We start from the raw sequence: 12,036 nt of genomic DNA on the forward strand, positions 1-12,036 counted from the left end.
AGAAACTTGAGAAAGTAAAAACGATCAAATATCCTGGGTTCTCACAATGGTGAATGGTTTAGTTTCTCTCTGCAGAATGACCATGAATACCTACAGTCTGGTTAAGTCTTTAGGGTTTCAAATATGACAATGCTCAGCACAGCAGTCGGTAAAGACATCTGATCAGTGCAGATGGGCATTGAACATCTGAAAATGGACAATACCCTTCTTACAGTCTACCATACTAAATTGTATTACCACATATACAGACTGAAGTGCTTATATATTTGATCAAACCATAAGATGAGCTACAACAGTGGAATGTTCCCTAACAGTTGTGGGAGTAATATATCTAATTGGTGTCCAGATATACACACACGCTATATAAACAACTCATCTGAAGTATTTATCCAGTACTGGAAAAAGATAGAACTTTCGTACTGTCGCCACATGGAAATCAACCTTGCTTTCTGAGTCAATAGCATACTTCCTGTCTATTGCTTTCATCTGGGAATACAAATTTTTAGTAATGTGGACATTGTAGTACTGTAACTGTTATTATGCAAATGGGGCTAGGGCTATGAAAATGAAAGTTAACTTTACCATGATGCTCATTTGTTACTCTAATGCAACACCATTTTTCACTAAGGATTCTACAGGTAAAATTATCAGGCAGATGATATTCACGAAAAAAATTATCAAAAGGAAATTATGGGGCTCTTTTTTGCTGTGGTTTTTGTTTGAGTTACTATTGCAGTTGTAACTGTTTTAAAGGTTTCTGCCTTAGTGTCCTTATTGTTTATGCTTGGACATTGTTCACATAAATTAACATTTTCACGTTTGTAGATTTGTGAAAGACCTTTCAAAAAGCAAATCAAAAGATAGGGCACTTAAATGACAAAAAGGTAAAAAATATATTTACACAAAAAAACAAAAACACAAGCTTATCATTGTTTTGGTAATGCAAGGCACATAACCAAGCAGGACTTATGCTACGAGCTATTTTTCACAAGAATAGGAATAAACAAAACCGAATGAACTAAATATGTAACCTGTACCATTCATTAAATATTTTGCTGTCCTTGTTAAATAAACTTCTTTAAAAAATGAAAAAGAAAAAACAATAACAGCAGCAGCACCAGCTGTGATCTTGACATTATAACAGTGCGTTGACCCTCCTGAGCAAAAAAATAAAAAATACAAACTAAAACACAAACCCCCTGGAGTCAAAGCTGAATGAGAAAAAACAGAAAGCTTGGGAGGAATTTGACTGATTAGTTGCAGTGGTGCACCACACAGAGAAGGCAGATCCTGGGTCAGTGTGAGCCTTCCTCAACAGGTGGCTGGGGTTGTCATTGGGACTGGGTTGTCTGCCCTTTGATCAGTGCTTCAGGGGAGGTGTTCTATCTCTATGAAGTGTGACACAAAGGTGCAGTTCTCCATTGTTTCTGGCTTCAGATGGTGCAGCGCTCTAGGTCTGCTGTCTTCTACCCACCCAGCTATTGCTGACATGTGAGGAAGGAGCAGGGGTGATGGGGCATGGAGTGAGACAACCTGCACCAGGCCAACATCAGTGACAATTCAAAGATGAGAGATATCATAGACATAAGCTTGACTTTCCACCTCAAGGAATGGGGATGTTCCCAAGGGCAAGGACGTGATGGTGGGTACAAAGTTGAGGTGGAGAGATGAATTAGGAGAAGGGGACATTTAATTCTCCTCATAGTCTGGAGAAGGAGACTCCAGTTTGCTTTTCTTGCTAGGAGGAGTGTCATCATCCAGTTCCTGCCCAAAAGGGGGAAAAAAAAGCATCCAGAAAGAAGAACTACCCTTAGTCATACCAACAGTTAATATGAACAAGAATAGTTAACAAAATGAATGACAATAAATGTTAACATTAGAATACCACATAACAATGGCTTCTGACCAGAGCATTTTATAATTCATATCCAGATAGGATCTATTGCATTATAGCAGAACTATGAAGCATCATGTTATGCTAATTCGTGCAATAAAAATAAATTTCATTTGGAAAAATGGGGTTGCAGCAGAGCACATTAAATACAGTAATCATGGCCAATCATAGTACACACAAAATTAAATTAGAAGATTTATGGTAAAAACCTGCCAAAACCAACTACTGAAAATAAAGTACATGAAAACAATGAAATAATATGCAGTTTACATGTATTCATTTAGCTGATGCTTTCCTCCAAAGCTACTTACAATGTTAAACTACAAACAATTGCTCACACATTTATACAACTGAGTATTTTTCTGCATCAACTCAGAAAGACATTTTGTCTTTAATAACTTTTCTGAAATTGTTCTTCCCAGATCACAAATGATTTTGACTCGCTACTTCTGCAGTCCGGACCTGTAGTCTTAATTTGCTGTGGTCAAATTTTCCATGACTGTGACTTCACCCATCTTCCCATTTTGAGATTTTTTTGGACAATTTTTGCCAAATACACCAATCCCTCACATTACAGAGTTAATTTCTTCTCTGAAATTACCCAATTCTTTGAATTCCTCTTGTGAGGGAGTAAAATTAAAATTTTTTCTTATTGGGGGAAATTGCTTCTTGGACAAAAAAAAGTCACTTTTACAATTCCTTAAACATGTTTAAATGCCAGCTGAAAAAAAAAAGCTATGCAGGAAAACAATACTAACAACCAAGGAATGTTTTTTTTTTTAATCTCGTTATCTTTTCATTTTATTTATATGTATCTTATTATGCTTTTAGGAAAGCTGGTTTGTTACCCCATACCTGTGTATGAGCTGTAGAACTTGTGTTTTAAACTGTGCAATTCTCATTTTTAAGACATGCACACTGCTGGGTGTTTTGTATTGGTCTTTTTGAACTAAAACCACATTGCTACTAAAAGGGTCCTTTTCTGAAGCAGATTCAGTGCACAGTGTGCATGCATTTTCCCTACATTTTAAACATCACCTTTTACTCATTTTAAAAACTCTTTTTGACTCAGGGAACATTATTAGAGAAGCCATCCAAGCTAACTGCAGTATTGCAAATACACTTGCAAGAGCAAACAAATGAAAGGACTGAAAGAAGTCTCTTACCTATTTCTTAAAGACAACTTCATGTTTTAATGTTGTGTTTATTGAGCTGTCTTTATACTACTTGTATTAATAAAAAGTGTATACTTTAAGCCGCTGGAGCAGTTTCTCATTGGACATGACCCCTGGCATACAAAGGCTAAATGTACATTCTTACCAGTGTGAAATCATGATTTTTATATTAAAAAAAAAAAAAAAAAAAAAAAATTGTATATGAAAATACAGTACTAAATTTAAAACCACATTTGTAGCACGCCGGGGCAGTCTGAAGAGGGGGCGGAGCTGGGGTCGGGTCAGCAGCAGCTGAAGCTAATTAATGCCTCTATTTTTTCCCCCGGACCGGCCAGTGAGGGAGAGACTGAGAAGCCGATGACGGAACCAGCCCCAAGACGTCAGCGATCCCAATCCCGAGCACAAGCGCTACCCCGACCGCAACCCCACACATTGAGTTCTTCCCCGATCTACCTGTTCCCTGTCCCTCCATTCCCCCCACTGTCCGTTTCCCCACACGATCCTAAATAAAAGCCCCCCCTCACGAAATCTCTTAGCCTGTGCTGGCGCTTCTTTTCTACACACGTTAAATGATTTAAGTATATGAGACTTCACAGCTCATAAAATCAAGCAACAAAATGGCAAATGCTAATTATGTTTAATGGCAATTTCTATCACTTTTGCCAAAACGAGACAGAAAAAAGTCAACAGAAACTCTTCTTAGAGTATAAGTGATTTGTAATTACTATTACATTTAAATGTGTTTAGGTAGGGGTCAGTCTGACCTCATTAAGTTGCCACAGTGTACAAAGGGATGACCTGGGACCAGGACTGAATAACACTATTAATACAGAGCAGTCGGAATGGCAGAGGCCTGCACATTGGAGTGGTTCTTGGGAAATTTACTGAATAAATATGAGGGGAAAAAAAAGGCAGGGCGGGGCATGACTTGCTGGTACCTGAGTGGCTTTGGCAGAATCCAAGGACGGCTCCTTCTCCCCGGAGGACCTGGCATCTTTCTTGCCTGCATTGGGCACTGAGGACTCTGAAGAGGGATGGCTCTTGCCTGCAAAACAAAACAAAATCCCTTCAAATAAAAAAAAAATGTACATACAGAGAACATGGCGACGCAGGCCTCTTAGATTTATTACATTACATAGAGAAAGCTCTCTGCTCAGGTTACAGGTCATAAACCTTCCATTGGACATGTGGTGAAGCATATCTGCACAAGTCAGTCCCATTAAACATTCTCAGAAGCAATCACTTTTCCCCTAAACTTATATTATATTGAACTTTGAATCCAAAACAAAATCGTACAAATGGTGTTGGTTTTGCTGATTAAGCATGTTACAGCCTCTTAGCTTTTCTTAGCTATTACAAGGGAAGAAGGAAAGACAACATTTCAAAGAGGAAACTGTATGATTTAGTCAGCTCACATTACTCATGTTCATTGTTGCAGAAATATATATCTTTGTAATTAAAAAGCAAGCAGCTATTTCCCCAACATGGAGATTACTAACTGACTCCTTTCTTTTAAGAATCCTACAATTCCCAGCCACCCTACACAGGAACACGACAGTCTGCATAACACCAAAGGACCATGGGAAACTGAGTATTAAGAGGATCCATCTTTTAACACAAGTACAACACAGGATCATGAATTGCCATTAGGTAATTGGCATAAGAAAAATATAAATCAGGTTCCAACCACATAAATATGCACATCACATCCGTGCACAAAATCAGTTGATAGATAATTTTTAAAATATGTGCCTCTCGAGATAGCAATAAGTGATAGCTCTAAGAATTATTTAGATTATAAATGATCTCAAAATACAGTACTACTGTTACTGGGTCTCTCCTCTTTTCAGAGGCTGGAAAAAATAAGGGTCCAAACTGCAACTCTGCCTCCATCTAGTGGAACAGAGGTTCACCTGGGGAGTGATGGACCCTAAACACTTCCACAAGGGGTCAGCTAGGGTACTTCTGTCAGATGACAGTCCAGTTCCAGTTTTGCATTAACACGAATTCAAACACAACACGCCAAAGATGCACCTTATCTCTGTGGATTAAGGGATGTTACTTCACAAAGACATTTCAAACAGTAGAAATGCAATGTCTCACAAACAAGACAAAAACAGAAAGACCACATAAAAAGCAGCATGGACCTGCAGTCCTAGTGATGCAAAATGTGCCATGTGAACCCTGAAATTACTAAGTTGTATTTGATGTGCACTTTATGTAGTCTGTGTGGAGAACTGTGTTGTTTTATGTAGCACCATAGTCTTGGAGGAACGTTTCGTTTCCACTCTGTACTGTACCAGCTGTATATAGTTGAAATAACAATAGAGCTTTAAAAAAACAAGACAGGCTTTATTTTTCCAGGTGTGGCTGTGCTCCATGTGTACTATCTACAACATCTAAGCATTATTATTAAATGTTTTTGATGGGAATCTACTTTTTTTTTTTTTTTTTTTTTTTTAACAGCCTTTCCTATTTTTGTATTTAATGTTTGTAATACATTAGATAGAGAGTCATGGGGCTTCCTTTATTCAATTATAAATTAATCCTGCATTTAATAAATATTATTTCAATGTATGTATTCTTTTCCACTGGGATATTGTTTATGTATGTCCTTTTGGCCCCCAATGCAATATTAACAGGTGTACTTCAAAAATTTAGATAAACTAACATCTCAAAAATCTCACACTTTATCTTGCAATATGGTGAATTTTTGGAATCAAAACATGCATAAGTATGTGCTTCACTGGAGTTTAGTATAGCCAGATAACCATCTAAATAGTAATTATACAGTACATGAACATGTCATGGTCAATCTGGCATTAACAATGTATTACGTATTATCAGTTCTGTACAAAATATAATTTTATTCTTGTAAATTTTTTTTCAGAACTAAATAATTACAATAATTAAGGCCACCAACCCACGATGACAGCTCTTTTTCGCTAATTTAAATGTACACTACAATAATATAGTTTTGGTTGCAATAACCAAACATGTTTTATGACTGTGGTTCATCCTTGACAAATCTTGCTATAGTATTAAGATGTGGTATTGTTACGGTCATAAACAGTGCAATCGACAGACAACATTAAAGCATTTAATTCCTTCAATGAAACTAACTCAGCTTGCAGGATGTAAAACTACTGATCCCTAGCAAAGAAAAAAAAAATCCATGCAATTTGAAAAAGCCTGATAACTGACTAAATGAGCCAAAGGGCATTTATAATTTCCATGAATAATTACTGTAATTTCTATGAAGTTTGTTCTAGGAATATGTGCTTTTAGCCATGATATAGAAAAAGCCCATTTGTTCTCCATTTTAACTGACTGTCAGTCTGAATGTAATTTCTTCAGTACTATCTCGTTCACGGAGAATTTTGTGCACCTTCCAAATCCTAGGCAAGTGGCCTCTTTGAGAGCATACAGAATTCTTTTAACATATTTTCACCCTTTCAAGTCCCCTGCTACAGGCCCAATAAAAGTACCCCTATACAGATGCATATAGTGGGGCAGAGGGTAACATATTTGGTCACAATGTAAATTATTGTCCTGATGAAGTGCCCAGCCTGAATACTTTTGTAGTAGCTGAAGACAGGGTGAATAGCTAGTTATATTACTGACTAAAAGTAACATGTGGAACTCTGCCTGGCTAAATGCGTAAGCTAGCTAACTAAGAACACCACCCCCACCATGAAGAACAGATTCAGTTCAACGAAGGGTCTTTGTTGCGTGTGCATACCATGCTTGGCCTGCTGCAGTCGCTGATTCTGCTCGGACTGGCTGCTCTTGGCATCTGAGCCCAGCTGCTCCTTGTCAGGGGATTGGCTCTGGTCACTCTTGCCCTCATTGCTGTCACTCTGAGAGATGGCAGCAAGCTCTGGGGCAGGGCTGGCACTGTTGCTGGTTTCCTGCTTGACAGGAGAGGAATCGGCAATGGAGCTCTGGTTGCTGTTGTCATCTGAGAGAGAGAAAGACACACCCTGCATTACATTTCAAAAATAAATCTGCAGCTTTTGCCTTTATTTAAGGCCAGCTTCCAGGTCTTGGCTGACTAAATTCTGCACATGGCTCATGAGTTTAAGGGTGACATAAGGAATATGTAGCATAATGTTTGGGAATCTCAGAAAAAGGCTAAATTTCTCAAAAGGGCCCCAAAATAAGAATCTTCAGCAGAATATACCAGAATTCAAGAGTATAAATTGGGGGGAAAAAAAAGTCTAAAATGTCAGATTTAAGTACACTGTAGACCCAGTACAATGCGGATGGCGGGGTCCAAACTTTCATGCCACGTAATAACAAGTTTCCAGGTTTGACGAAGGCTGAAGAAGGTTTAACTCCAGTGTGCTGCTGAGAGAAGATTAACGTAAGTAAAAGCAACCATCCACACGTGTGAGCAACAACAGGTGATACGTCGCAGCGTAAATGCTTACTAATTACTAATAACACTGAATAAAGTGCAATTCAAGAATTCTTGTTTTTATTTACGAACCACAATGTAATGAACCAGAGTATCCACGTTATATGTTCTGTAACATTACATTTATTCATTTAGCAGATGCTTTTCTCCAAAGTGACGTACATCTCAAAGAAAATACAATTTGTGCATTACATTAGGAGAGACATAGTTGGAGATATTTGATGCTTAAATAAACCGAGTTTGTTTGTTTCCACTTTACGCACCGATGTTCATTCCATTTTACATTAAATACACTTCCTCATAAATTACTTACAGAAATTTACAACAAAAACAGATTGATGTAGATACCATGGAAATACCAAAATAGGACAAGTCTGTATAGGTCTGTGTTGTACTCATCGCTATATAGCCATTCTCCAAAATACGTCAGAGTTCCGTTCTGACCGACCAGTCAGATCTCAAAATGAACGTTAAGTCGGATGTATGTCAGCATGGCATGTGGAAGTCGTATACCTGTACAACATTCTTTCATCCTAATCAGTTTCTATCATGATTCTTGTTTCTTCGTAACCAGCTTTATTAATTGACATTTTATATGATTCCGTAGTTTTTAACCTTTTAAGATTCTTCAGTTCATATTTCATCATTTTTATTTTTTACGTTATGCAAGTTCTTTTGTGATTATCTCATTTTTCTTTAACCAGTTTTATGAATTGACTTTTTTTATTCACTCTATGGTTTATTAAAAAGATTTTATTTTTTTTACCTTCTTAGCCTTTTCATGATTTCAAACACAGTACAGTAGTACATTTATCATTCTTCAATTTCTATTTTGTCATTTTTAAAATACCATTTTTAGTTTCCATTTCATCATTTTAAAGTATTTTGTGGACATATGAGAGTGTAAAGGTGACATTTGTGACAATGGTTTATTTTGGTAAAGCACAGTTAATAAAAAAAATAAAATGCATAAAACCATATAATGGTTTAATCCGGCACAAAAATTTGTTAGATTTATTTGAATAACACGCGCTTAGCAAATGGCAATCGAGAGCGAGAACAGAGAGATGCTGTGATGTACAAAATGCCAGGATATCGTCTGACGGTCCCTATTGTACGCACGTAGCCGTTAGCTCTGGCAGACATTCGACCAAGCATAATTTTTATATTTGCATACATTTCTTCTTTTTTTATTTGTTAAATTTATAAAGTTTTTTTTTTCCGGTTGTACGTACAGATGGTCGTAAGTCGCATAGGTCATAAGTAAGGGAGACGCTGTATTGCATAACTTTACCTTTCAACTTTCGGAAATGTGTTTGGGAACCAGCCAGATTTAAAACGTGGAAAGCAACTGATCGAAAAAAAATGTGGGGTCCAGACTCTGACCACATTATAGGCAATCCCACCAGGTCTACAGTGTATGTTAAGTTGTATTTGATAAAAAGTTGGCTGATTAACAAACAAATAAAGAAAAACATTGAGGCTCACCATGCATGTCCATCATGCCAGGAGAAGAGCTATTCTCTGGAGTTGTGACCTCAGATCCACACTTCTCATCCTTGCCCTTCTTCTTGTTCTTGCTCTTCTGTAATAGAACAGGTATAATAATCTCACAAAAACACCTGGCATAGTGGTTATTGTTGTCTAATTGATGTACCCTGCTGAATGATAGAGCCTACCATATTTTTTGCTTCATCAGCCATGTACATCACTGTGTGTAGGAAAATTTGCTATGTCAGTTAAATGTAAATGGCCTTCTGAGCATGTCCTTAAAGTGCCAAACCACACTGCAGCCGAAAGAATACAATGTGAAGGACGTTACCGTACATTTCATGCCTTAAGTAAAACAAAACACATTTCAGGAGATTTATCTGCATATTATAGTAAATAAATCATTTGGAAGGCTTCCCCTGCAACCTGGAATCAACCATTCAAACTTACATCATCAGCCTTGGGCTCAGTCACGGGGACCCACTTGTAGATTCGAAGGGACGTATCGCCAACAGTCACCCATTTTTTCTCCCTGCATAAAGACAATCCACATTAAAACCACTGAAGTATGGCTCAGGCAGAAGTCACCCTTCTTTTGGATTACGGCCTAGTGAAACACAGCCTTAGCTTGCAGGTAACCAGATTTTTGGAAGTGTCTGGGTTCACATTTTCTCCCGATATTCAGCAGCTGTTTTCTAGAATCACTAAGAACAATAAAAGCCTTTATTTAAATAAAGAGGGTTTTCTTCCCCATTAGGCCCCATGAGGAAAATCACAACACAGCACGGTAAACAGTGCGTGCTAATTGTTTTGGTCTGATATCAACGAGGCGACTTCAAAGCCTCACCCCTCACAGGGCTGTACAGAGGCAGCGTCTCGCCCCCCAGCCAAACAGTCTAGACAGGGAAAGATGTTTGATGGCACTCCATTGTGGCCACTGGGCAACGCTCCAAGTGCACTGTAGCGTAACGGTGCACAAAAGGGTTGCGGGTACTACCGTGGGGACGGCACGACGTGGTGCCCGTGATAAAGTGTCCTGGGGGTTTCGAACTGCTGACGTCTGCCGTTGTGACCAGCATTCCCCCAGAGCGAGGTTGTAATGGTGTTCCCAGTGCTAGGAACCAGCACCATCGATTCATCTGCCCAGGAGTAAAATATGCCTTTAAAACTATTCTTTAGCATTAGACCCACTGCCTGGGTTTGTTCTGAACAAAGTTCCTAGTTCCAGGGGGTCAGTGCTTTCACATTTATTCTGTAGCTATTAGCATGTGTTATGTAGCTATTAACAGGCTAGCTATTAGCTTCAGGTCCTCACCATCCAAGCAAGGCTGAAAAGAAAACACACACCAATCAGTGCCACACAAATTACATGTTTCATTCGGTATAATACACGTGTGTTCTCCAGCACAATACATTTTAAGCTAAGAATCAGAATGCTGTGAAATGCCAGCAAAAAATGCAATTACAAAATACGTTTTGTGTAACTAATGTAAATGCAAAGCAGTTTTTTGTTAAAAGCGAAGTAAAATGCTTTTAAAACAGGCTGAAAACTGAAAAACGCGCGTAACTCGACCGGTCCTGTGTAAGGTAAGGTTTGCCTAAATAATCATGTGGCTGTAAACAAAACAAGCAGCGTCGCTAACACTCGACTCGAGCGATACGCTACTAAATGCATAGCAATCGCATTAAAACACGGTATGGGGCTGTTTCGGGGTCCGATCGTGGCCACAAAGCCGTGTTTTAACGTTAGCTTCGCCCCCAGTGTGAGTCATGTTGGTGTGGAGCCGCGCGCTGCCAGTCTCCCAGCCCCCACCGTCCGCGCCCGCGCCCCCGACTCGGACTACAGAGCGACCGCAAAGCGCTAAATTTAAACCCGACTCCGACACCGTATAAAAACGGCTCCGACTGGAGCGCGCAGTCCTCGCGCGGTCGCTAAGTGCGAATTATCGTAAGGATTGACGCCACGCGCCCGTGCTCTCATTCCCTCCACCCGGCATTACGGCAGGGCTGCGAACAGCCTAGGCTTCATGTGACTGCAACGAAATGGCTTCTGGGTTCAACCCACATTAACGGGAAGAAAAAACTGTTTTAAAAAATCAATACAAGCGTCGTTTGTAATCGTCCCTAGGAGCGACTCGGAGCGCGGCGGCACACCTGAGTCGACAGTTCAGTCCGAGCAAAGCTGCGCGACCCTTCTTTCGCCTAATTCTCGTCGTCCTCTCTCGCCGTCTCTCCTCCCCCACGAGCAGCGTCTCTGCGCTTAGGTAACGAATAAGGGCTGTTTTCCTTCACAAACTTACCATTTTCGTACTTTCTCAATAGCGGCCATAACCCGCTTGATGTCATCTTTCGCTCGACTCCGGGTCTCGGCGCGGACCGACCTGCCCGACATCGCTGCTCTCGCTGAAATGTGTGTTTTTTTCCCTCCGAAGCTCGCCGGCAGTTCAGACACAATGCAAACATTCAGCGTAGCGCTTTGAAAGCGGGGAGCGCGCCTGCGCCGAGCGCGGCGCCGAGAGCCCACAGCTGCACGGCGGAGCGGAGCGGGAGCACGAGTACGAGCTTTGTCACACTTTGTACGACACCGGGAACAAAGGCATCTCATAGATGTGTCCCCAGAAAGCTCACGTGAAACTTCAGAGGCTCGCCGAGTCACCGCAACAAGTTACAACCTAAACCTAGTGTCTTTTTTTTTTAACTGTAAAACAAAGTAGTCTAAACCGCGTCTAAGAAATGTGTAATGTAAATATTTTATAACACTTTTACTACATGACTATTTACATAATTTTTTTTTTTTTTTTTTTTTTTTTTTTTTGTGCCTGGTGGTGGTATCTTGCATTATTTCATATATTTTAGAGAGTTAACTTAATACCACAATTTATATACTTTGAATGTTTTGTATTATGAATAGTGCTTTTTCCATTCTAAAAAAAACTTAAAATACTTAGAATTTAAACGCTAAATGATACATCAGCTCTTACTTAGTTTTATATATATATATTATATATCGTGTATGTGTGTGTATAGTATAACTAGTTTGCATCAATGGAGGAATT

The 12,036-nt window shown here is 39.3% G+C and overlaps 1 protein-coding gene across 3 annotated transcripts; it reads right to left on the bottom strand.

Annotated features, from left to right (window-relative positions):
* Positions 1-737: 737 nt before the first annotated feature.
* Positions 738-11,538, bottom strand: bcl7a (BAF chromatin remodeling complex subunit BCL7A). 3 transcript variants are annotated; one of them, XM_029253095.1, is made up of 7 exons: positions 10,296-10,419; positions 9,978-10,119; positions 9,431-9,512; positions 8,978-9,074; positions 6,812-7,030; positions 4,008-4,114; positions 738-1,764 (listed from the first exon to the last, which is right to left on the bottom strand). In XM_029253095.1, the coding sequence occupies exons 1-7, from the start codon at positions 10,393-10,395 to the stop codon at positions 1,690-1,692; spliced, it is 822 nt and encodes a 273-aa protein (XP_029108928.1). In that variant the 5' UTR covers positions 10,396-10,419; the 3' UTR covers positions 738-1,689. The 3 variants fall into 3 exon arrangements, with proteins under 3 accessions (XP_029108928.1, XP_018608481.1, XP_018608479.1); XM_018752965.2 differs by lacking the exons at positions 9,978-10,119; positions 10,296-10,419 and adding an exon at positions 11,281-11,538; XM_018752963.2 differs by having other exon boundaries at positions 9,978-10,419.
* Positions 11,539-12,036: the final 498 nt, after the last annotated feature.

This window comes from Scleropages formosus, chromosome 1 (assembly GCF_900964775.1).
Source record: "Scleropages formosus chromosome 1, fSclFor1.1, whole genome shotgun sequence".
NCBI lineage: Eukaryota > Metazoa > Chordata > Actinopteri > Osteoglossiformes > Osteoglossidae > Scleropages > Scleropages formosus.

Bases quoted from the DNA above. Each gene is read 5' to 3' on its own strand.
- bcl7a (XM_029253095.1), bottom strand. From the start codon at position 10,395: ATGTATTGTGCTGGAGAACACACGTGTATTATACCGAATGAAACATGT. The intron at 10,120-10,295 runs GTGAGGACCTGA...ACTCCTGGGCAG, and splicing joins TTTTCAGCCTTGCTTGGATG to ATGAATCGATGGTGCTGGTT. The intron at 9,513-9,977 runs GTAGTACCCGCA...GTCTTTATGCAG, and splicing joins CACGTCGTGCCGTCCCCACG to GGAGAAAAAATGGGTGACTG.